A 24,485-nucleotide genomic window follows, 5' to 3' on the forward strand; every position below is an offset into this window, starting at 1 on the left:
CAGTGACGGTGACTTGCGCAAACGGTGAAGGCGAGAGAGTGCAGCGACGATGAGCACGATGGCGGGTGCGATGGAAAAAAGTAGGTACTTCTCAAAGGTGATGGTGAAGTCGAACCAGCGACAGTCATTTCCATTGTGCTGTAGTGGACCTGGTGGTGGACAATGGCCACGAACATGAGAGTGACATGGAGCAGGAGGGGCAGCATGAGCAAACACGGTGTTTGAACGCTGCCTTACCAATGTGTGGTTAGTCGCGGGAGAGCACCCGCGTTCCCCGGTACTATGCAGCCGTCTGCTTGCATGTATTACGCCCTCCGCATTGCATCTTTCGCACATCTCTACAGATCAACGTTACCGTGTGTAACTCCAGCTCGTGCTGCAGTGTGATAATCACATCTTCCACTCGCCGGCTGTCACCTGGGCCCAAAAGGGAAAGTGGGGCCTTCTGTCACAGTGGCAGTCTCGCGGATGGCTGGTGAGCAGCTCCGCAGTCGGATCGTCAAACCTTCCGCGCCGCCTCCTGGTTGTTGTCTTTTGTTCCGTATGTTGCTAGTCCGCAAATACTGTTGTATTGTAGCATTCAAGCACATGTCGTTGACAATGCTAATCCACTACTTGTATCTTTTGCGTGTGCCAACGGCCACTGCCGAGGAGGGCTCTCGGCGTTCCGAAGCCGCTCCGACTTGGCTGCCGAATTTCTCGTCACGCGCCGGGCCGTATCCGACGGTCGGCTCCGCTGACGGCGCATCCAGCCAATCCGATCCTTCCAAAATCCGATGGCACCTGGTCGACACCCATGCACCTTCATCCTTTTCCAGTTTGACAGCCTTCCAACCATCCGTCAGACTTTGCCGCCTGCCAGTGTCTTTATTATGACTGTATCTCCTCCCGCGAACGCCTTCGTATCCTCCTCGAATTCCTGTCAGGACTTGCTGTACTTACTACGGATATCATTATCCTTTCCTGTCTTGTATACCTTAATCTGAAATCTTTTTTTTTTTTTTTTTTTTGAGTGGCAAACTGCTGCTTATGAACACCCGTGTCGGTGAGGCGGTATTCTCACCTAAAGGAACGCCCTGTACATACCACGACCTGTCGTAGCCCATGCACCAGCAGTCATGACCAAACAAGCGAAAACCGGGCCTAAGTTGCCCGCGCAACAGCTAGCAATCTTAGGTAACTTCTTACTATCGCCACCTCGGGTACTCGTCCCGCTGTTTGCAAGTTGCAACGATGCTGACGGTTGATTCGCAGCTGTTGCCAGGTTTGCCGAGCCCCTGGCTCTGACCTCGGTCTTCCCCTATCTGCCCGAGATGATAGCCAGCTTTGGCGTCGAGAAGGACGAGGTGGCCCGATGGGCCGGCTTTACGGGCGCCATCTTCTCAGTAACCCAGTCTCTCACGGCTGTCTTCTGGGGCCGGGCATCTGACAAGTATGGCCGTAAACCCGTCATTCTCTCGGGCCTCGCAAACACCATGGTGTGCTTTTTGCTCTGGGGCATGTCCACGAGTCTCCCTATGGCTATCACCGTCCGCGCCGTCATGGGAGGTGGCAACGGCAATGGTGTGTCCTTTTTTCTCTCTTCTTGTCTTTTTTGTTTTACTTTCTTTTTTCTTTTTTTTTCTTTTCTTTTCTTTTTTTTTTCTTTCTGCACCTCCAAATCACCCCACAATACATAGCTGACACACATAACCAGTGGGCATCATCAGAACCATGGTAGCAGAAATGGTACCGGAAAAGGAACTGCAGCCGAGGGCCTTCTCGCTTATGCCTCTCGTATGGAGTATTGGTTCAGTGTTCGGTCCTGCATTCGGCGGCTTCTTTGCTCGACCAGCGGAACAGTATCCCGACGTTTTCGGGCACATCGAGTACTTCAAGCGCTATCCTTTTGCTCTGCCAAATCTCGTGGCCTGCTTCGTCTTCTTCATCTCGTTTACGACAGGACTGCTGTTTCTCAAGGTCAGGATGGGCTGTGTTTCAGGGGCAACGTAAACAAACGCTGACGTAGCACAGGAAACCCTGCAAACCAAACGCCATCAGCGAGACTGGGGCCTGGTGCTCGGCGAGAAGCTCACGCGTCCGTTCAAGCGGCCCAAGCCACATGCAAAGCGGAGGAGGCTCTCCTTCGTTGATGACGGGGCATCAGCACCCTTGCTGGCGGAATCATCCATGTCTACGGATCCGCCCGATCAGACCTCCCTCAAAGCCCAGCCTGTCACCTCAGCCGAGATCTTTACTCCCCAGACAATCATCAACCTTGTCTCGTACACATTCTTGGCCCTGCATTCCGTCGCGTACGACCAGGTCCTCCCCGTCTTCCTCAACTACCCTCGAGTGCCCCCCGACGAGCACAACACTCGCCTTCCCTTCAAGTTCACGGGAGGATTCGGCCTCAGCTCCGACAAGATCGGCACCATCTACACCGTCTACGGAATAGCATGCGGCGTCGTCCAATTCCTCCTCTTCCCCCGGCTCTGCGCTCGCTTCGGCGTGCTGAACTGCTACCGCGCCGCAAGTACGTCGTTTCCACTGCTCCTCCTCTTTCCCCTCACCCACTTGTTACTACTAGTAAGTAGCTAACGGATCCTCAACAGTGCTAGTCTTCCCCGTAATCTACTTCATCACCCCCTACACGGCCCTCATCCAGGACACCACCGCCCGCTACGTCATCTTCCTCTCCATCCTACTCGTCAAGGGCTTCGTCGTCATCATCGGCTTCCCCTGCACCACCATCCTGCTGACCAACTCGGCCTCCTCCCTCCGAATCCTCGGCACCCTCAACGGCTTCGCCACCACCTTCAGCGGCATGGGGCGCGCCGTCGGCCCGGCCCTCGTCGGCGCCGTCTTCACCTGGGGCGTGCGCAACGGCTATGCCATCGCCCCCTGGTGGCTGCTGGGCCTGATTGGCATGCTGGGCGCCATCCCGCCCTGGTTTATTGTTGAAGGGGAGGGCCCCACGCGGAGTTTGGGGGGGGGTGATGGTGAGGTCGCCGGGGAGGAGGAGGAGGAGCAAGAGAGTCTCCTCGCTAACGGCGAAGAAGAAGGGGAAGAAGGGGAAGAATGTGAGGATGTCGCGATGTTGGAGGCCGTTCGTGGCGAGGAGTCTGATTCCGGTTCGGACAGCGGGATGGGCAAGAAGGGACGGAGGGTTTATGGGACGGTTGGATAAGTAGCTCCAAATGGGGCGTCGAGAATTGGCCGTTTGGTTTGAATGGCGCGGGATGCGACGAATGGGAAGGGAAATGCACTAACGACGCGAAGGAGAAGCCATGAGGCATGAGCATTACGACGTCTCGTTTTGGGGGAGATAGTACCGGATGTCGCCGGAAAGTTTGTTCCTGCATGGATGCGTACCTAGGCGGAGATGCATAGCGGAATCGGTGCTGGGGGTAAATACCTAGGCGTTGGGTCATGGGAAAAATGTTTGTCATTCTGGGTTCGTCTTTTCTGTTTCCCCCGTTCCAAGAGGCGAGAAGCATTCAGAGATAGTTTGTGAGCGTGCCATTGAAAGAAAGGGACTGGCATCATGGAACTTGACGCCATCGCGCCGGCGCCGCAAGAAGAGGTCAAGCAACACACAACCCCACAATCAACACCATGCCGAAGGGCGGTGGATGACGTTTCTCCAACATCCTATGGAAGCAACCAAATAGATAACTAAAGCGGTATCATTTCACTTCATTCCCAGGCTAAGTAACACTGCAAAACATCCGGCCCACTGCCCCATCTGCTCCCTCATCCGTTCACACACCGGGGAGAAAGTCGTCGCGACAACTCAATCGACTCCCGCTATGATTTGGCCCGTCACATTCCAACCCAGCTAGCCACCGGCTCCCTTCCAAGACCCAGCAAGCCCACCACCCCGTATCTCAAGTCATCCCTCATTCCTCATCCTTTATTCCCTCCGAACACTCCTCGACCAAGCCCGATCCCCAGTCCTCCGCGCCACATCAGACAGTCAAGCCAACAAGGAAAACTCCACCACCATCGTTGCGTTGCGTTCCCTCAGCCCAAATACCGTGTCCGTGGGACGGAGTGACCGTCACTCAGACGCAAAAACATATGAAATGAAAAACGGAAACAAGAGAAAAGTCTATCTAGGTATCCCAACAGAACTTGAACATCTCTCTCGTCTTTCACGCTCAAACCTCCCATCGACCACGAGGGTCTCCGTCTTCAACCTCGACCTCTTCCATCCCGAACCCAACCCCACCCTTTCGGTCCTCATGAAGAGGGCCTCGCCTTACTGCGTCCGATAAAACTTCTTATACAACAAATGCAACAATAAATTAACATTCAACCTCAAGTTGCCCTCAAAGAGATTCATGAACTGGTGCGCCTCGAACTGCGCCTGCAGCAGGTCCTCGATCGATACGAGCGCGCTCGCGCCGGGCATCTGGATGTGTCCGCGGCTGCCCTCGATGCTGAAGACGCCCACCTCGTCGCACGAGATGGTCAGGTTGATCTGGCCCCAGTCGCGCTCGGGGATGCCCTTCCATGACACGAGCACGCCCTTGTCCGAGAGGGCGCGGGCGCTGTACTTGTAGGACCCGAACTTGGGGACGCGCCCGGAGCGTTCGAGCTCGCGCTGGTGGTTGTATTGTTTGGTGAAGGGGAGGAGGAATCGTTTTTTGCTGTTGAGAAGTGGTTAGCATATGAGTCTTCGAGCGGTTTCCAGTTTATGAACGCCGGCTTTACCCTTTCTTGTTCTGCAGCGTTGCCATCGCTTGTTCAATGTAGTCATCGTAGCTCTTCCGCTGCTGCTCGAGGTACTTGGCCTTCTCGTGCAGGTTGGCTAGTGTCAGACGGACCCCTTCAAGCTCGCGCTGTCTCTGCACCCTCCGCCGGCTCTTTGTGCGGATGTCGAGCGCGATGGCATTCAAAACATCCTGGTAGTGGTTGTGTCGAGAGATGCGGCCCATCTGCTCCAGTCTCATCACGTTCTCCAGGGCCATCCGCTTCAGGTCGTAGTAGGACATCCGGGTCACGTCGACCATGTTTGCGTCCGAGTAGGCCCCGCGGGTGTTGGAGCCGCTAGCAAAGTCCTCCCGCAGCAGCATGGCCCACTTGTGCTCGTCCTCGGGCGTGATGGGCTTGACGAGGATCTCCATGAGGTTCGCGCCAGTCTGCACACGGATAATGTACAGAATGCATCGCTTCGTCTCCATGAAGAGCGCCTTGATATCCGCGTCGGGATCCTCGAGGTCGTGCAGTTTCGGTGTCAGGAATAGCTGGATATCCGACGAGCCTGCTGCCGTCATCTCACTCTCGTTGTGCTTTGCGCTGCCAAGGTCCTGCATGATCTCACGCAGCATGTCGTCCCGATTCGGGCTCAGGTGTGGCAGTTCCGCGGCGATGAGGCTGTGGATGGCGAAGATGTCGGCCATCTTGATGTACAGGGTCGGCTTGTTCTTGGCGTACAGATCGTTGAACTCGTCAATGTCGAAGGTGCGTTCCGCGTCCGGAACGGCAATGAGGCTTTCGGTTAGCTGGGCCAATCGCTCAATGGAGTCGGCGACGAACGCATTGAGAGGCTGAAGGTAGATATTGTCTCCGCCGAACTGTCTGCCCGATGCAATCTGACCGAGGACCTTTGCGACTTCTCCCAGGTTGCGCTTCTGCAGTGGACTTAACTGCTTGTCCATCACACCCACATGCTCGGGCGTCGTCACAGCCGGCTGGAGATAGAACTTCCAGATCCAGTTCGTGATTACCTGCAACAGACGCTCCCGGTGTTCCTGCTTGAACCGCTGTGAAAGAGCTTCGAAAGCCTGCCGGCACACGAATCGGAGACCATACGGCATGCGAGGGAGCAGGTCTTCCAGGGCCACGAGGAATTGATCGCATATCTCTCGGAGGTCGCGCAGATGATCAATGAAGACTGCCTTCGTCTCTGGATCCTTGATGGCGAGCTCTCGTGGAATATCCAGCGGCCGGGTGCTGGGCCGACCGGTTCTCAGTTCCTCGTTATTGATGGCGGACCGGTAGATCTGCATGGGGTCGCTCTCCAGGTCTAGCTCGTCATCGTCAATGATGTTGTCTCGGATCAGGGGACCGAGCAGATCCCTAAGATACTTCCTGTCGCGCGGGGACCTGGTGTAGTTGTGCACAAGCCTCGACCAGAAGAAGTTGCCGCGGAGATAGTCCTGGATGGTTTTGCAGGCATCAACCTCTTCCCGGATGGACCTCCCGATGAGCTTCAGAAGGTAGTACTCCTCTCTCCGCTTCTGCGCGTAACCGAAGAGACCCATCATAAGGTGCTCAATCCGCTTGCACTCCTTCTCGGCGGTTCCTTGCTCACGCAGCCGCTTGAACAGCCTGGCCAGATACTGGGGCTGTGTTTGAAGCATAAAGAACAGCTGCTGGTAGGATTCGAGCTTTTTCCTGGAACTCTTGTTCAGCGCCTTGAGATCGAACTGGTTGACACTGGCGATGGAGCTGTTGGCGAGGAGGCTCACGGCGTGCCCCCCGAAGTTGCTCTGATGCCTGACAACCTCGTCCAGGGTGATTTTATTCTTCACGAGAAGGGCAATCTTGATGTCCAGCTGGTCGATGTACTGCTCCAGCATCTCGTTCTGGCGGACCTGTTGGACCACCGTCTTGCGGAGCCGCTCAAACTCAACCTCTTCGTTGAAGTCAAAATCGCTATCGTTGAGCAGGTGCACAAAGTTCTTGACAGCGTTGACTGGCGGATTCTTGCCGGACGTGAGGCTCTTGTAGGCCTCCCCCTGGAGTTTGGCGCGGACGAAGCTCTGGATCTTGACCACCTTCTGCATGTTCTCATTGTAATGCCGTTTCTTCTCCTCGAATCTCGCCCTGACAATAAAGGCCTTTGCTGCAGCCTGAACCTCGCCGATCGATTCCTCGTTCTCCTCAAGCTCGTCGAGCACTCTGGCAACACTCTCGCGAAGGAGCATTGCCCTTGCGAGGGACTGGAATGTGGATACTTCCTCCTCGGTTGTCTCGAGCTCCTCGAGAAATTCTTGTTGCTGTTGCCGGGAGAGGAAGCCACGAATGTGGGATTGGAGTTGAGTAACAAAGGCCTCCTCCGCATCCAGCGCTTCTAGGAGGTCAGAGACACGGTTCCGTTCCAGCATGCCCCTGATTGCGGATTGCAGCTCCACGATTTCATCCTCGGCATCTTCTAGACCCTCGAGCTTCTCTGATATTTCTCTGCGCACAGCAGCGGCCCTGATGTGCGCTTGGAGAACTCCCAGGCTAGGCGAATGCTGTCCCAGTTCCGCCTTGAGCGTATCAACCTCCTGTCTAGCAAGGTTTCCACGGCAGGCGGCTTGAAGAGACTGCCAGAGAGGACCTAGGCTTTCAAGAGCGTCCTTCTGCAATGCAACCTCATTCCTTGCTAGGGCAGCTCTGGCGGCGGCCTGCAAGCTAGTGATGACGCCGGTTTGCATCTGCAGCTCCCTCTGGTCCTCCCCCAATTTCTTTCTCAGCAGCAGTCCGCGAACTGCGGCCTGGAGTCCAGCCACCGGGGCAGTTGTGTGCTTCACTTCCTGCTCCTGGGCATCCATTTGCTTTCGGAGCAGAAAGCCCCGTAGAGTTGCCTGGATGCTTCGAATGGGACCTGCGGCCACCGCTAACTGAGAACGCTGATCTTGTACCTCGTTGCGGGCCTTCCTTGCCCGCACCAAACTCTGGAACTTGAGGATATCGCCTTCTACGCTCTTCCAGACCCGCTGTGTCCCTGCTTGACGCTGGCGGACGAGGAACCCGCGTGCGGCGCTTTGCAGTCGAATGGCGAAACGTCTCATCTCGAGCTGTTGGCGGACAAGGAACCCACGCGCGGCGCTTTGCAGTCCGATGGCGAAGCGTCTCCTCTCGAGCCGATAGCCCATGATTTGGCGCGTGAAGTCGCCCCTGATACGCGCCTGAAGATCGACCAACCAATCCTCGGAATCCCAGAGGTGCTGCATGATCTCGCCCAGCTGCATCCGAAGTGCGGCGCCGCGGATTTGTGCCTGTAAGTCAACCACTGTTGCCTCATTCTCAGCGAGCTCCCTATCAATCCTCTCCTCCTCGGTCTCTTCAGGCTCCGGGGTTTCCGGAGCCTCCTCAACCCCAAAGTCGGCTCCCATGTTGCCGAAGCTAGGCATATTAGCACCCAGCTTATCGAGGCCCTTCTGCGTAGCCTCCAGCTCATGGTGCTCGAACTCCAGCTGTCCAACGAGATTTCCGATACGGAAGGCTACTATGCCTTTCCGGTAGAGTAGCCAACTCAATGCATGGATACAGTGGATGACTTTTGGGATATTCTTCTTCTCGTATAGGTCAATGAGCTCGAATCGAAATAAGTCCGGAAGTTCTACTTCATCCAGGTAACGAAAGAATATGGCGATATTGTCTGAATGTCGATATTGGAGCCGTGGATGGCGGAAGATTTTGAATCGACGATGGGGGTTGAGAGATTCGACGACCTCCGCAAGCGTGACACCATCTCTCAGTGCCTCCTCCAGCTCCACGATAGGCGGAATCGTGCGCTGAATCACGTCCTCGATCCACTCTTTGGCTTCACCGATGTGGCAAAGATACTCATAGGCCTGGAGGAACTGGCGCTGTTTGTCCATCCAGTTCCGGCCCTCCCAGCCATAACCTCCAGTTCGTTGCGCTGGACGATTGGACCCGGCTTTGTCGGTCCGTTGCAATCTCCGACGACCTCGCAGACCGACGACTTCCTGAGCTGGAGCAGTAATGGCAAATTCCTCGGCAGAATCGGACTGTGCTAGCTTGGATAGAGTGCGCAGTTGATTTGTCGAGGAACGGCCAAGCATTTCGAGATCTGGCCTAGAGAGAGGTGCCGTGTGCGCATGGACGAGAGGTGGGGGATCGCTGCCGCGGCGCACTGTGTCCGAGCGTGTTAAAAGCATCGAAGTGGGACGGACAGATGAGCGATGAGAAGGAGTAGGCGGGGTCAGGGGAGTAGGTGATGTTCGTCCATTGTCGGCGATCGATAGCTTCCCAATGTCAAGACTGTGGCCGCGGTCGTGGCGAGGGAGTGCGGGAACGGAAGCGGGGGCGCGAGGTGGTGTTGTCGGGCGAGGGAGCTGGGGTAACGGCCTGAGCGATTGGCGAGCAGCATGGTATATGTTCTCGGGCGTCGGCGCAGGGGGTTGAGTATGCGACGTAGTGAGCGGGAGTGGCCGGCGGGCGACCTCGCTCATGCCGCGCTTGTGGCCATAGCTGGAATAGATGCTGGACGGCGAGGACGCCATGGAGCTCCGACCGAATTCGTAGGCCCCGGAGGAGGCGTTAGAATAACCCGAGGATGCTGATGAAGATGCATTTGAAGGCTGTCGAAAGACGGCGTAGTCGGCGGTTTGCGATTGCCGCAATGGGTGCGGCCTATAGGGCGAAGAAGACATTTTCTTTTGGTGCGCACAAGGGAGGGATATCCAGTCACACAACTGCGCCGGGGAAGATAAACAATATTAGACTCCGAGGGATGTCGAGGTTCCTTGTTATGGTTGGAGCGAACGTACGGATACAGGGCTGTGGTTCCTATCCGTGCAATTGTCACGGCAGGAAAGCCCTCAAAAACAGGAATCTGATCGAGCCCGGGCACGGGTTGTGTTGGCGTGATGCATGGAATGCCGACAATGATGCTCCCTTCAACGCCAGCGCACAGCGCAAAGGAAAGGCAAAATCACAAAATGCTGTTGCAATAATGCAAATAGTCAAAGCCGCACGACGATGCCCTCATTCTCGCCCAAGCCATCGGCAGTGTATTGGGTCGCAATGAGAGGTTGGAGTGACCAGGGTGGGCCGGCAGTTTAGTGGTTGGCGTAGGAGAGCAGCTCCTCGACCATTGTTTACATGCAGGACCGACTCCCCAGCAACCGCTGAACGCCACTTCCCAGGTGACTCCACACCTTTCCGTGCCCCGCCTTGCCATCTCGCCTTATGTAATCCCGTCTTTTCTGCAGAATTCGCAGGGTACCCTCACCGCCCGCTGCTGCCCCGCATTTGGACCTGGAGTTTGGGGTTTTAAAAAAAATTCGGCGGCGAACTCCAAAAAACTTCCTTCTCTCTTCTTTTGGGGGGGAACAGTCGATTGATTTCGTCAAAGGATTCGTCGCTGTCTCCCCTCGCCAACATCATTCTTTTTCAGATCAGTTCATTAATAGGCCAAGTTGCCATCGTTCTTCTGTTGTCTGCGCAGAAATGCCGGCGACAAACGGTCCCAACGCCAGCGAGGGCGTCCTCGACTACCGAAAGGCTGTCGAGGTGCTCAACGAGTACGACAGCCGAGATGGCCTGAGTATCAGCGAGCTCATGGACACCAAGATCCGTGGTGGCCTGACATACAATGACTTCCTGTTGCTCCCAGGCTACATTGGCTTCCCCGCCTCTGCGGTCACACTCGACTCACCCATTACCAAGAAGATATCGCTCAAGACGCCCTTTGTCTCCTCGCCTATGGACACCGTCACCGAGCATGAAATGGCGATCCACATGGCGCTCCAGGGTGGTCTTGGCGTGATTCACCACAACTGTACCCCTGACGCGCAAGCCGACATGGTGCGGAAAGTGAAGCGGTATGAGAACGGCTTCATCCTCGATCCTGTTGTGATCACACGGGAGACGACTGTTGGCGAGGCCAAGGCGTTGAAGGAGAAGTGGGGCTTTGGTGGTTTCCCGGTCACAGGTTAGTTCACACCCCGTCCTCGCATCTACCCGAGCCGCTATGATTACAAACCTTTACTTTCGTTCCACCGTATCGACCTATGTGTCATGGGGACTGTATCACTGAAAATTATGAGTGCTACTCGATCGCTCTGAGGTCTCAACTGTTTGCGAGTTGGTCCTGACATGTTGCTGACTGGTATCTGCTCAATAGAAACCGGCAAGCTTGGTTCCAAGCTCCTTGGTATCGTCACGAACCGTGACATCCAGTTCGAGGAAGACCTTGATCAGCCCGTGTCCAATGTCATGGTCACCGACCTCATCACCGCCCCAGCCGGTGTCAACCTGATCGAGGCCAACAAGATCCTCGCCAAGTCTAAGAAGGGCAAGCTCCCGATTGTTGATCAAGAGGGAAACCTCGTTTCAATGATCTCGCGCTCCGACTTGACCAAAAACCTCCATTTCCCCTTGGCCTCCAAGGGTGCAGATTCCAAGCAGCTCATCTGCGCTGCGGCTATCGGCACTCGGCCCGAGGACAAGATCCGTCTTGCGAAGCTGGTAGAAGCTGGCCTGGACATTGTTATCCTTGATAGCAGCCAAGGTAATAGCATGTACCAAATCGAGATGGTCAAGTGGATCAAGCAGGAGTTCCCTGACCTCGAGGTCATCGGCGGTAATGTGGTGACCAGGGAGCAGGCTGCGAACCTGATTGCCGCTGGTGTGGACGGTCTGCGGATTGGCATGGGTAGCGGTAGTGCCTGCATCACCCAAGAGGTTATGGCCGTTGGTCGTCCTCAAGCCACCGCGGTATACAACGTCAGCCAATTTGCCGCCAAATTCGGTGTTCCCTGCATCGCCGATGGCGGCATTCAAAACGTTGGCCACATTGTCAAGGGCCTTGCCCTTGGTGCATCGACAGTCATGATGGGCGGTCTCCTGGCTGGTACCACTGAGTCTCCCGGCACGTCGTTCGTGTCTAGGGAGGGCAAGCTCGTCAAGGCCTACCGTGGCATGGGTAGCATCGACGCCATGCAAGACAAGAAGGCTGGTGGTGGCAGCAAGGACAGCCAGAAGAGCAATGCCGGCACGGCTCGTTACTTCTCGGAAGGCGACAGCGTCCTGGTTGCCCAGGGTGTCTCGGGGGCTGTGGCACACAGAGGGTGAGTTTCCACTGTTCCCGTTTCAGCCAAGGGGTTGTCATGCTGACTATCCGTAGTTCTATCTCCAAGTTCATCCCCTATCTTGCTGCTGGTCTCAAGCACTCGATGCAGGACTGCGGTATGACTAGCCTCAAAGAGCTCCACGAGTGTGTGGCCAATGGCACAGTGAGGTTTGAGATTCGCACTGCCAGCGCTCAGCTGGAGGGTAACGTGAACATGGAGTCGTACGAGAAGAAGCTGTATGCTTAATGAACAAGTAAAAGGAAGGCAAAGATGGGATGTGAAAAGGAGAAGAAATTCGATGACATTCTTTGGGGCGATTGGATGGTGGCTATGATCTTTACGTTGGCGTCAAACAGGACAGGGTGGTTGGACTGCGATCTCACGGACTGCGATCTCACGAACGATTCAGTTCGCTCTTTGATATTGAATTTCCTGGCACATATAGTGAAAACAGGTGTATATGAATGCGACTCCTTCGACCAAGAAGCATTAGCCTTGTCAGGCTTCATTGTCTCATCAATTGCATGACCGGGTGTCCCATCATATACTAGTGTGAAGGTACAGTGGCGACAAGAGCGCATCGGTGTTGTCCATGGCAAGGGCAAGTTCCTTGGAGTGACTCGATTCTATATGACAACTTTTGTCTATCAGAAGAGAATCCCCGTGTATCAGCGACCATTTTCAGAAGGGTGATGAAATGCATCTGCGCCACGCTTTCCGCTACTCAGCTGAGTCACTTCTGCAGCGCGCTCTCCGGTAGAGTCGCAACCTTCTCCTTGAACAGCTTCTCTGCGCGCGCCCACACCGGCGAGTTACGCCAGTCGTCCAGGGTGAGCAGCGAAGGGAGAAGGTCACCTGTGTGAAAATTGCTTAGTTTGGTATTTGGCGAGATACCTAAGGGGGAAAAGGAAGAAGACGTACGGCTGAAGGCCTCGGACGCCTCACGCGGCAGCAGAGACGGCAGGTGGTCGATAGAGATGACGGAGAGCGGTGGGCCGCTCTGGAGACCGTCCACGGGAACTGTAGGCTTGTCGAAGGTGGTGGCGACGGTGTAGATCGGCACCGGGTTGAAGGGGTTGGTGGTGTCCTGCGGGATTATTAATCATTGAGGCTCGACGTGAGATGAAGAGTGAGGTAGGCATACTGCGGAGACGTCGCACACGACTTGGAGCTTGCGGTCGGGGACCTGAAGGGACTCCATGTTGACTGTAGAGGGATCGGTCAGCACGCAGAGAACGGAGCAGCGGGGGTTCGACGATGGCGGCTTACCAAAGTGAGGGATCTTGCTGGTCAGGTAGATGCAGTTGACAAAGATGTCGCTGTCGGTGATCTCCTCTGCAGCATGTGTCAGCCGTGTGATTATCCTCATCGAGAGCTGGGTGGTGGCGCACGGAAGGGCCCGCCCTTCGCGGTCTCAGCCATATCCCACTTGAGGATGTTCTCCTCGGGCAGCCCCGACTTTCGCAGAGCATCAACAGCCCCTGACCCGCAGCGGCCGAGAGCGCCGATAACGATGACGCGAGGGAGGCGCCCCGCCTTCTTGGAGCCCTCATCCAGCGCCTTCTTCACATCGGAGATCAGAGCATCCTCGTTGGGATAGCTCTCAACGCCCGGGAAGGGTTCGGTGTGGTTCAGCTGCCAGGCCCAGACCTCGAGGGCAAGGGCAGCACCGGCAAAGCCCGCATGGAAGCCGAACGCCTGTGATGTCGTCAGTAATCCCTACGAGAAAAGGGGCTTCCCGGACAAGGGGAAGGAACTGACAGCAACACGACGACCGCGCTCATCGACCAGGAATTCAAGGTCCAGCAGGGTACCGCCTCCCCTGGGAAACCTGGCGAGCACGTTCTCCCAGCCAGCTTGTTGCTTGTCTATCGGCCAGTGTCAGGAATTCAAGCTCTTTCTTTATCAATGATGGGCAATTCATGGTACACACAGCAGTGGGCAAACTGGACATGCACATGCTTGAGAGGGACTATCGGAGTTTTAGCAAAACGTTCACATGCTCCAGATCAGATTGGCTACTTGCACTCCTTCTCTTCAAGCTCCTTCAGGCCGACGATGATATGCTCCGCGGGAACATCGACCCAGCTGCCCTCGGGCACCAGAGTGCAACCAACGGCCTCGAACTCGGCATCGTCAAATATTCTCTCGGGTGAGCGCTCAACATTGACGACGTAGCCGGCCTTGATCAGCTCGGCAGCAGTTGACGGCGTAAGGGCCGACCTGTGCTCGAGGGGCTTGGTCTCGCTGCGGAGGTGCAGCACGGTGGGAGCCATCGTGAGGTAATTTTTACCCGGGATGATTCCTTCAGCTTATGCAAAAATGGAAGGCAAGGTGTGGAAGTGTAGGTAGGTAATACAAAGGTGCAGGATTCAAGATCGCCGTTGCAAGGTGATGGTGGCCCTGTCACCCGGTATCTTGGAGTTATCGATCGCAGGCGTTGCAGGTTTGAGTCACCGCCAGTAAGATTGGAGACAACTTTGCGCCGAGAACGGCGAAAACCCTGCGCCTGCGGTTCTGGGGAAAACTGGAGCAACAAGGCACAAGCAAACCGACAGCCCAACCCTGGAGGCGCACACCCTGGCAGATGCAGGAACCTCACTGACCGAGCCAAAGCGGCGGAAACTCCGGTGTGCCTTATTGGCTGGTGCGGCGTTTCGTCTCATCCTTTGGATCGGGATTCTCCTTTGCGGAGCCGAAGAGATCAGGGTGATTCGAAGCGTTGCGACTCGAAATCTTTACACGGGTCCGTAGGTAACTGCTCGTCATCAGACGTAGTATGCTAGTAAATGGAGTTCTATGCAACTGTGCGATGCATGTACTCTGTATGCAAGGTGATGGCAGCTAGTGCTAGTGAAATGGGTGGGTTTTCGAGGTTTGATGAATGTGCTGTCGACGATGTGCCGTGGTACGGATCCGTAAGGCATCCCGGCCGACTCAGAATCACGCCGAGGGCCCACCAGATTGCCGAACAGGGGCTTGATAGTGGTGGATCCAGGCTGAGATGGTTGTCGGTGGTGAGGGCGAATCGAGGGCGAAGCGGAGGGAAGTCCGGTTGTGATTCGCTGCCGAATGGGAAGGCGCTTTCGGTGGTAGCCAAGGCTTTGGTACTACTCGCGCAGTCCTGCTCCTTTTCAACTTTTGCACCGCGGGGCGACACGGCCGGACAACCTGGAATGGTGCATTGCATCTTCGTTTCCTGTTCCTGGCCGGGTAGCGCTCCCAGTTCGGCTCTTTGTCTCGGTGCCGCTGTCGCACACACGCCAAGGACCTGGAACCCTGCCCCGCGCTGCGCACATCCACGACGACGACAATTATGGATTCGAGGTCGGCATCGCCCGCGGACAGCCAGCAGGCCAATGGGCCGCTCCGGCGTCTGCTGCCCGCGAATTCGGCTGCAGGCGAAGCAAACGGACTTCGGGGCAAGTCTGGGTCCCGGCCTGGTTCTGTCGCTGCGCCGTCCGTCATTCCCGCTCGCAGGAAGAGGGGACAAGCGACCACAGCAGCTTGCGGCGCGTGCCGGAAACGCAAGTCAAAGGTGAGAAAGAAGATGGCCTTATGCTTCTTTGCTTGTTGCAAAAAAAAAAGTCACGCTAGGTTCTGACTATGGTGTTCTGGATGCACATGTGCAGTGCGATGGCGGGCGTCCGGTCTGTTCAATCTGCCGAGACCGGGGCACCGCCTGCGAGTTCGACACCAATGCGGCCGAGACGCACACTCAAGCGCTCAAGCGAAAGTTCAATGAGCTGCAGAGCCAGAAGTCGGCATTCGAGCAGGTCTACGAACTTCTGCAGACGCGATCCGACAAGGAGGCCGAGGAGCTGTTCCGACGGATCCGCAGGGGCGCCGATGCTGGCTCCATCTTGCGCCATGTCAACTACGGCGATGTCCTTGTCCAGCTTGCCCTGGTCCCGGAGTCTAGGTATCGATTCGAGTTCCCTTACATTCCCGAGATGCCGCCCTACCTGCGCCGTGCCGACAACCCGTACCTGGAGTCGGAGGTCTATGAGTGTGCACTCCGCGGTCCGTCGAATCCCTCCCAGCAACCAGGTCACCGGCCACGGCAACTACTGCCAGATTCGCAGAACGTATACGCGGTCGGGGCGCGGGATCCGTATCTGAAGCCATACCAGTCTGCTGCTGTGGTGCACCCTTGGCTGGACTCGGTGAAGCCTTCGAAGTGGACCAACGTGAGCACCGATGACGCCCTAATGCGGAAGATCCTCCAGGACTATTTTCTTCTCGAGTACGACTGGTTCTCCTTCTTCCACAAGGACTACCTCCTCGAAGACATGGCTACAGAGAACCAGCGCTTCTGCTCCGAGTTCATGGTCAACGCGCTGCTGTGCTACGGATGCGTAAGAGACCGTTGTGCCTGTGTGGGTGCGATCCCTTGACTAATTTATTTTGACAGTTTTGCCATCGTGGTCTCCAGGGACGTGCTGAGTTCTGGAATCCGAAGAACATCGGGTACCAGTTCCTCGCCGAAGCGAAACGACTGTTTGAGATTGAGTCCGAGCTTGAACGACCACCGCGGATTCCAGGGGACCTAGACTGGGAGCGCAAAGACCTGGAGTGGGAGCAACGTAGGCTTGTCACTATACAAGCCTCTGTGCTCTTGACCATTATCTACAGCCTCAACGGCTCGGATAAGATTGGTTGGCGGTATACACTGAAGGCGATCGATATGGCGAACGAAATCCAACTGTTCGGCCCCCTACTCGAACGCCACGGGCCCGAATTACAGTGTGTAAGGACCTACACGGCGTGGGGGTTATTCTGCTGGCAGAGGTATGTTCGGACAACTCCAGTCGGAGGCGTTTCACGCCGCTTACCTCTGTTTGACTACAGTCTCGTGACCTATCATTACTTGAAGCCACCCGCGATCGCCGAGCCTCCCAGGACACCTCTCCCAGACCCCTCGCAACAGCCGCAGTGGTATGGCGAGCTTTGGGTGAAGTACCCCGCGAGCCAGACGCCACTGCCGACGTACCATGGCCTTCTCTTCAAGGCGAAGGCCGAATTCTGGACCATCATGAACGAGGTTTCGCGGCTCACTTTCTCGCACTATTGCTCGCCAACACGGCTATCGGTCAGCCAAATCCTCCAATTCTATGGCAGACTGAGATCATGGTGGCAAAACCTCCCAGAGGCCCTCACGCCGGGACGAATCGCGCTGCCGCATCAGTTGAAGTTGCACATGCACTACGCGAACGCCGTGATCGACCTTATGACGCCCATCCTCGGCTATGACGGGCTCGTCGGGACGGAGTCAGGGCAGACACCGCGTGATGTTTATATCGACACCGTAACCAACTTTGAAACACTCCTCCGCCTGTACTACCTCCGGCACGGATTCGAGGGCTCCGACGGATGGCTTCTCCATTTCCTCGGCTTACTGAACCACATAACGATGAATGCGATCGAGACGAGCACGGGCTCTTCCTTCCTCGAGTCGCGCAGATCGACCTTGCTACTTCTCACGAAAGGAATCCACGCCCAGTGCAGAGTTAACTACATTGCACGGGCCATCTTCCGCTATCAAGTAAGCTTGATGCGGCCGGAAGACGTCGACCTGCTGCGACAATTTGTCGAGCTGGAATCGGACGAGTTGATGAACGGGCCGCTCGAGCAAGCCGTCCATACCGACTGGCCCGTGTACGAAGTCGGGCTCGAGGCGAAAGCCGAGATGCGGCGGCAAGGGAGGACCCTGGCAAGCGGCCTGGCGTCCCTGTCCTTGACGTCCAGCCCCTTGCCCACGCCTAGTCGTTCTCCATCGCATTTGACAAATTAAACGGTTTCGGTGTTATGCAGAGCGTTGTGTTTCATTTTGGGTGCCACCGTTAGGATACCCGTTAGCGGCAGGGAAGCGGTGCGAAACTGGAGGAGGAATTGGGCGGTCATGATCAGCAACACTCATGACGGCGGGAGGCCACTGTACCATCGAGGAGGACATAAGGGAGAGGAGAGGCATTCCGGTTGGGCAGGCATAGCAAGGAGATGCAGCTCATCCGAGGCCGGAAGCGGAGGAGACGGGTCAATAATACGCGACGCTGTACGGGACCCCGTACCGGTATATCACCACATGCGGGCTATGCTCCTTGCCCATCGCTCTTTCCCTGTCGGACGACACCCTATTGACTTCGGACAGCACGTCTGCAAAGCCCCCGCAGTGCCCCAGAGGCGCACCACCCACTGATGGCAAAGATCTAGTACTAATATACTGTACGAGAAATGGTAATTGGAGTTGGTCTATTTGGACTCTGCTATTTGGCTAGGACTCTGGACCATAATCGGTTGGATTAGTTACTTGGTAACTGGGGTGATTTTGAAGCGAAGTTCTAGCTTTCGAAGTCAAGCACATCACCCATCATCTGTTTTCGTCTTCGAGACAAGATGTGAACTGGATGATACGCACATGAGTACTAGTACTATCCATGTTCTTTGAAAAAGGTATGACCGTGTTCCTAACTTGTTTAACGACCTACTTCTGGTCCGTATGTCCGCCTCACTCCTCGAATATAGTGTTCATCTCTCTTCGATTGCGAAGTATTGTATACTAGGTGGTCGGTGAGGTCGAGTATTTCACTCAGAACTCTACTACCTATCCGGCCCAAGAGGGTGATAACATGTACAACGGTTACTACTCCTAGACTGGCCTCGTTCTTACCGGCGTCGTCCGATGCCATCGGATGTTGGTCTAGTTCCAACAACACACTCTTCTTCCGGCTAGTTCACTGTCCATTTACCATCTGCCTACTACCTCGGGATCTTCGCACAATTGTAATGTACGGATGAACGGTAGCATGATGCGACCCTGTCCCCGTCTGTTATTACCTACACGTGTACGGAGTATGCAATGGCTTTATTACTTCAATTGCTACACGCGGTAGGTAGGAGGGTAGATACCGTAGATTGTATAATCCACTACTAGTTGGTCCTTTAGCGCCAGACTTGAAGACCAGGGTCAGCCTCAACTTCCTATCGATGTTAAACGGCTACTAGTAATTTTTGCTCAGAGAAAATGGCTCCGTAAAAGCAAGATTCGCGAGTATTGCTGGATGATTTACTTTATTTCTCTGAAAATCACGTTCATGGCTGTTTCGCTGCGTCTTTTTCTTTTTGAGATTCAGCCCAGGACCCTGTCGCTGGTGTCGCACTAACAAGAAAACCAGCATCGTATCATAGGTGAGCGCGAAGTCCCCTCGTGCTCTTTCGACAGCAGTACGGATACTTGGCGCCTCATACCATGATCCATCGCATCGGAGACAATGCCCTCATCAACAAGAAGATCACGGCGCGCTCCGCCTTCAACTCTCGATGATGGCGCCTCGATTCGGTCGCGGCGCGCTCCGTCTGCAGCGGTCGACGATGGCGCATCGATTCGGTCGCGGGCATCGCGGGCCTACCATGGTCCCAGCTCGCAGCGGCTGCCCTCGCCCGAGTCGCGCTATTCGCTGCATTCGCAGTTCGCCACGACCAGACGGGAGTTTGAATTCGGCTTTGATGACGCCTCGACGCTGGCCTCGGAGCCCGTCCGCGCCGAAGGAGGAGGCGACGGCCTGGAGGACACAGCCGTCGTCGCAGCCGAGGTTCCTGCCTTCTTTGACAACACGCTCGCCTACCGGGACTACTACGAGCTGCTGTGCGTGCCAAGGGACCCGTCTCTGTCTCCTGATCGGGTCCGCGCTGCGGCGCACCGTCTCATTCAGGTCCTGGCAGTCGAAAGCCAGCCCTCACGGCTGCAGGGCTCGGCGGCTTTCTACCTCGGCCTAACGCAAGCAGCATATGAGACGTTGGCCGAGCCTTCCAGGAGATTAGGCTATGACCTGTCCGGGAACGGCCAGGTAGACATGGGGTGCGATCATGAAATCACGGTCGGCGACGAGGAGTTGGAGGTGGAGGAGGAGGAACTTCTAGAGTCACGGAGCAGTGGAAGCTATGTTAACAGACTGCAAGAGCAGTATCTCCTCCTGACGCAGCGCGAAGCCAGACCAACTACGGACCTTGCCCTACGAATGGACGCTGCGTCTATATTCTCTCCTCAACGAAACCCCCAACAGCAGGGCTCGGGTTTGGAACTTACGGACCTCGCCCTCCGAAAATCAACCACGGTCATCGTGCCGGTCCTACGAGGGTCGATAGAGTCGACTGTATCGTCTTTCCGGGACTTCTTCGCCGATCCGGAGTGGCCTCGGGCCAAAAGCTCTCTCCACCTCGGAGACCCGACATTGACTATCACTGGCTCGATGCATGGACTGTTGGATGGGCCGTTCAAGCTGGCGCCACCACTGCTCGACCGCTATCAGCCGCCGGGCCCTTGTATCCATGGGCCGAGGCGCATGGAGCAGTTGCTCTCGTCCCGTTTCCTTCCCGTGCTGAACGTGAACCTTCGCCAGGAACTCTTCCGGCAGGCAAAGCCACATGCGAGGGTCGTTCCGGATCTTGCCGTCGAGCAGGAACTGGAACTCCTTCCGCAACCCTCCACGACTACCCGGGTGGGCTACTCCATCTACCTGCCCCGTAGCGACGAGCCTGTCAACGTCGAAGTTTCGGCGCAGAAGTTTCTCGCACACAGGAGTGACCTGCCTTCTCGCCTCGGAATTGCCCTTCACAGACGAGTTGGTCCCGGCACCGTCTTTGCCGTTGCCGATGCCGGCGACTCGAGCCCGTGGACTCCCAGAGAATGGCGGCAGCTGCTCAAGTTCTCCACGATCCCGGGCGGATCTGCGCGAGGGGCGGATATCTTCCGCCACCCACCAACAGTCGAGGTCGGCTATGCCTTTGGCAGGCATGACCTAGGCATGCAATCCGGGCAGGCCTTCACCAAGCCTTGCGAGAGGGGGTTGGCCGCGCTGGACTGCGACGTGGACGAGAACAAGCCCAGTTCCTGGACGGTGTCCACCGGCCTCACACCAAGCAACGCAGCAGCCTACCTCCGCTACGGCCGCGATTTCTTCTCGTCCCTTACCTCTCGGCGCTCCACCCGCCGCAACAAAACCGGTCTGCGCGCCGAAGTCGAACTGGCCGGGACCACGCAGCACAGCTTCTTCGTCGCCTTCCGCGCGCTCAAGCGCATCGGTCGCTTCTCCAAAGCCGGGCTCGAAGTCAGCCTCTCGCCAAGCAACCTGCACCTCTCCCTCTACTGGTCCCGCCTGGGCCAGCGCGTCAGCCTGCCCATCCTGGCATCCTCCCAACACAGGGGCTCTTCTTCCAGTTCCGGACTCGCCACTAAGCTCCTCTTCTGGACGACTGTCTTCCCCTTTGCCGCTCTCGCGGCCTGGGACCTCTATCGCCAGCGGAAGTGGAAGTCCTCCGACAAATCCCATACATCCAAAAAGACGGTGCCTGGGGAGAAAGTCCAGGGCAAAGAGAAGGCCCAGGAATTCCAAATCGCTCGCTCCCGCACCGAGGCCGATTCCCTGACCGTGATCCTAGCAACGGGCATCGATCCCTACCAAAAAGCGCAGCGCCAGCACGGCGGGCTGGCCATTCTCAGCGCCAAGTATGGCGTGCCGGACGCCCCGCCCGAGGAGGTGGCCGACGTGACCATTGCTGTTGCCGCGCTTGTGGAGTATTATGATGATGGCACGGGGAAGGGGAAAAGGGGAAGGTTGGTCATCCCGGCGGGATTGAGGAAGAGCAGATTGCTGGGCTTCTGGGATCCGGCGCCTGGGAAGACCAAGGTTTTGAGGGTGAGATATTCGTGGGAGGGGAAAGAGAGGGATGTGGAGGTCCGTGGCGGGGAGGAGTTGCGGTTGCCTTGAAGGAAGGGAATATTGTGTTATGACGGTATGATTTCCTGCTTGGGTATGATGCATGATGATGAGGGATGATGATGGTTTTTGATATACTTATATATGATACCGCTTGGAAATATCATACTTTATCCGGAGCTCTCTGAATCTCGTTGTGAACGGCGAGACAGGTCCGACCTCCTATTGATGATTGCCGAGTCAATCGAGTACCCTGCAGGTACTAAACCTTGGTCGTGATGCCAGTTGGTATCACGAAACGGACCGCGTGATCCAGGTCCGTGGGACCATCTGGTGCGGCATTACGTCTAGGTACAACGAATCTGCGGTCATAGAAGGCTCTACCTACAGTAGTAGGTACTTGTACGAGTCGGTACACATGACACTGTACCCCGGTCTGGGGCTTCAACCCGAGCGTGGCCAGGCTGCATGACTTCTAACCTCCTCTGTCCGGGCGCACTCAGGGCAGCCCGGGTCGCCGTGGCCGCAGACCGTGATCGACTGGGTCGAGAAGGACCACAGGGCAGACACGCTGGCTGGCTGTTACGGATGACATTGTGAGACACCCTGCTGTTGGCCCCTGCGGCCAAAAGGGACGGCGGCCGAGGGCCATCCATCTGAAGTGCGAGTACAACCGGGCCACAACTTACAAGTCGCCTTGTCAAGGATCAGTAGGTCGCCCTTGGGTTGCGATTTGCCAGACATGTATTATTCAGAGTGAGTGCATGGTAGGGAAAAGGTGTCAGATTTGGATGGTGTCCTTCTGCGCCGGTGGGACAGAGGGACTGAATCAATTCGACCTAATGGATGCAGAATTGTAGATGTTCATGGAAGGTTAAGCCATGCTTGAGTTGCTGTCGAGGCAGGAGCTGAGCAGGTCTGAATGGCCCCTGTCGTGATTTAAAAAAGGGGAAGACCCCGGCTGGGCCCGGTGCAGGTGACCGGGGTTGGTGAGTGGGCTACGCCTCAAAAAAGATGCTACCCATGTGCCCCTCATCACTGGCTCTTCTGACGAGCCTGGCTCTCGTGCCCACGACAACACCACCAATCTGCAACGTCGACTCCTCGCCGTCAGGTCGGGCGCACCAACGCGCCAACGTCGCAACCATGGCTCGAGTCTACGCCGACGTCAACCAGAACATGCCCCGTAGTTACTGGGACTACGACAGCGTTAACATCGGTCAGGCCCCATTATCCGGGTTTTTCTTGTGTTGCGCGCGCGCGCGTACTGACAGACGTTACTGGTTGCAGGCTGGGGCGTCTTGGAAAACTACGAGGTCGTGAGGAAAATCGGTCCGTCGGCTCTCCGTCTCTGATCGCATCCCTTTCGCGCATCCTCCCCGCTGACCACTCCCCATGTTGCGCCAGGCCGCGGCAAGTACTCGGAGGTATTCGAGGGCATCAATGTGATGAACTACCAGAAATGCGTCATCAAGGTTCTCAAGCCCGTGAAGAAGAAGAAGATCAAGCGCGAGATCAAGATTCTGCAGAACCTGGCCGGGGGTCCCAACATTGTCGCGTTGCTCGACGTAGTTAGGGATTCGCAGAGCAAGACGCCCTCCCTCATCTTCGAATACGTGAACAACACCGATTTCCGCACCCTCTACCCCAAGTTCAACGACATCGACGTCCGGTACTACATCTTCGAGCTGCTCAAGGCCCTCGACTATTGCCACAGCAAGGGCATCATGCACCGCGATGTCAAGCCTCATAACGTTATGATCGACCATGAGAACCGGAAGGCATGCCATGCCCGCTTGCTCTTGGCTTCTTAGGGCCTTCTGCTGACCTCGCTTAGTTACGTCTCATCGATTGGGGTCTGGCTGAGTTTTACCACCCGGGGACCGAGTATAACGTCCGCGTCGCGTCCCGCTACTTCAAGGGTCCGGAGCTGCTAGTCGATTTCCAGGAGTACGACTACAGCCTGGACATGTGGAGTCTCGGCGCCATGTTCGCTTCTATGATCTTCCGCAAGGAACCCTTCTTCCACGGCAACAGCAACGCCGACCAGCTTGTTAAGATTGCGAAGGTGTTGGGCACCGACGACCTCTTCGACTACCTCGACAAGTACGAGATTGAACTCGATGCCCAGTACGACGACATCCTGGGCAGGTTCCAGAAGAAGCCATGGCACAGCTTCGTCAACTCGGAGAACCAACGATTCGTCAGTAACGAGGCGATCGACTTCCTCGACAAGCTGCTGCGGTACGACCATGCGGTATGTCATCAGCGGCGGGACATTCCCCTCCATAAGGTACCTAGCCCGAAGTTATTCGACACTGACCAGTAAATTGTACAGGAACGTCTCACTGCGAAGGAGGCCATGGCCCACCCCTACTTTGCGCCCATCCGCGACGAGGCGACGCTGCAGCAGTACCTAGCCAGCGGCACACATTCTTGAGGACTGCGAGCAGGCGATTCAGACCTCGTTCTTTTGGGCTTGTCCTGCTTGCCTCGCCTTCAGAATTGAACACTCCACTTCGCCGCGTAGAAAACGAAATGTGAACCATTCTCGCGGCCGGGGGAGTTCCTGCGGCATGTTCCGTGCTCCGAAGAACGCCGCGCGTCTTGACACCCCCTGCACCAAACCCGATGCGTCGTTGTAAACAGGTGCGACATGCGACAGCGACGTAGTTTCTTCCCCCCTATGGCCCGCGCCGGGGGAAGCAATGATTAGCACATCTTCACGCTTGTTAGAGGGAGCCAGAAATTGTTATGTGGATTCATGAAATCAAAACAAACGGTGATTTAACTAGGTATCGGACGGGGTTGTTTTGGCAGGTTGGTTAGGGCATGCATGGTATGGGTGAGTGGAAAGGAAGGAAGTTCTAAAGGCTAAGGCTACCTAGCTCGAAGTCCCAAAGGGTCCCTTTCCCGCACGCTCAGGCATCTTCGCGAATGTCTGCTCTGTTATGGTATTGGACGGGGG

At 56.2% G+C, this 24,485-nt stretch overlaps 7 protein-coding genes across 7 annotated transcripts; 5 read left to right on the top strand and 2 right to left on the bottom strand.

Annotated features, from left to right (window-relative positions):
• The first annotated feature begins 1,010 nt into the window (after window positions 1–1,010).
• Window positions 1,011–3,669, top strand: B0T15DRAFT_425918 (major facilitator superfamily domain-containing protein). Its single transcript, XM_062865641.1, has 5 exons — window positions 1,011–1,176; window positions 1,255–1,563; window positions 1,697–1,959; window positions 2,014–2,515; window positions 2,595–3,669. The coding sequence occupies exons 1-5, from the start codon at window positions 1,119–1,121 to the stop codon at window positions 3,167–3,169; spliced, it is 1,707 nt and encodes a 568-aa protein (XP_062726230.1). The 5' UTR covers window positions 1,011–1,118; the 3' UTR covers window positions 3,170–3,669.
• A 192-nt stretch (window positions 3,670–3,861) lies between these two features.
• B0T15DRAFT_38676 (uncharacterized protein) lies at window positions 3,862–9,555 on the bottom strand. The gene is made up of 3 exons (XM_062864340.1): window positions 9,495–9,555; window positions 4,699–9,419; window positions 3,862–4,634 (listed from the first exon to the last, which is right to left on the bottom strand). Exons 2-3 carry the CDS (start codon window positions 9,375–9,377, stop codon window positions 4,244–4,246), a joined length of 5,070 nt encoding a protein of 1,689 aa, XP_062726231.1. The 5' UTR covers window positions 9,378–9,419; window positions 9,495–9,555; the 3' UTR covers window positions 3,862–4,243.
• Window positions 9,556–10,025: 470 nt separating this feature from the next.
• B0T15DRAFT_518559 (IMP dehydrogenase/GMP reductase) lies at window positions 10,026–12,294 on the top strand. Its single transcript, XM_062868373.1, has 3 exons — window positions 10,026–10,660; window positions 10,853–11,798; window positions 11,855–12,294. Exons 1-3 carry the CDS (start codon window positions 10,177–10,179, stop codon window positions 12,045–12,047), a joined length of 1,623 nt encoding a protein of 540 aa, XP_062726232.1. The 5' UTR covers window positions 10,026–10,176; the 3' UTR covers window positions 12,048–12,294.
• A 105-nt stretch (window positions 12,295–12,399) lies between these two features.
• Window positions 12,400–14,333, bottom strand: B0T15DRAFT_38732 (uncharacterized protein). The gene is made up of 9 exons (XM_062864378.1): window positions 13,828–14,333; window positions 13,735–13,773; window positions 13,563–13,669; window positions 13,193–13,499; window positions 13,071–13,136; window positions 12,946–13,007; window positions 12,723–12,888; window positions 12,503–12,656; window positions 12,400–12,438 (listed from the first exon to the last, which is right to left on the bottom strand). Exons 1-8 carry the CDS (start codon window positions 14,075–14,077, stop codon window positions 12,535–12,537), a joined length of 1,119 nt encoding a protein of 372 aa, XP_062726233.1. The 5' UTR covers window positions 14,078–14,333; the 3' UTR covers window positions 12,400–12,438; window positions 12,503–12,534.
• A 784-nt stretch (window positions 14,334–15,117) lies between these two features.
• B0T15DRAFT_389212 (uncharacterized protein) lies at window positions 15,118–17,595 on the top strand (the record flags this gene model as incomplete). The annotated part of the gene is made up of 4 exons (XM_062864478.1): window positions 15,118–15,339; window positions 15,434–16,159; window positions 16,216–16,592; window positions 16,653–17,595. The coding sequence occupies 4 exons, from the start codon at window positions 15,118–15,120 to the stop codon at window positions 17,593–17,595; spliced, it is 2,268 nt and encodes a 755-aa protein (XP_062726234.1).
• A 1,120-nt stretch (window positions 17,596–18,715) lies between these two features.
• On the top strand, window positions 18,716–21,786 carry B0T15DRAFT_518566 (uncharacterized protein). The gene has a single exon (XM_062868374.1). It carries the CDS (start codon window positions 19,073–19,075, stop codon window positions 21,566–21,568), a length of 2,496 nt encoding a protein of 831 aa, XP_062726235.1. The 5' UTR covers window positions 18,716–19,072; the 3' UTR covers window positions 21,569–21,786.
• Window positions 21,787–22,531: 745 nt separating this feature from the next.
• B0T15DRAFT_481820 (kinase-like domain-containing protein) lies at window positions 22,532–23,957 on the top strand (the record flags this gene model as incomplete). Its single annotated transcript, XM_062866053.1, has 5 exons — window positions 22,532–22,736; window positions 22,808–22,849; window positions 22,925–23,298; window positions 23,355–23,774; window positions 23,856–23,957. The coding sequence occupies 5 exons, from the start codon at window positions 22,532–22,534 to the stop codon at window positions 23,955–23,957; spliced, it is 1,143 nt and encodes a 380-aa protein (XP_062726236.1).
• Window positions 23,958–24,485: the final 528 nt, after the last annotated feature.

This window comes from Chaetomium strumarium, assembly GCF_033439665.1.
Source record: "Chaetomium strumarium strain CBS 333.67 chromosome Unknown B0T15scaffold_1, whole genome shotgun sequence".
Classification (NCBI taxonomy): domain Eukaryota; kingdom Fungi; phylum Ascomycota; class Sordariomycetes; order Sordariales; family Chaetomiaceae; genus Chaetomium; species Chaetomium strumarium.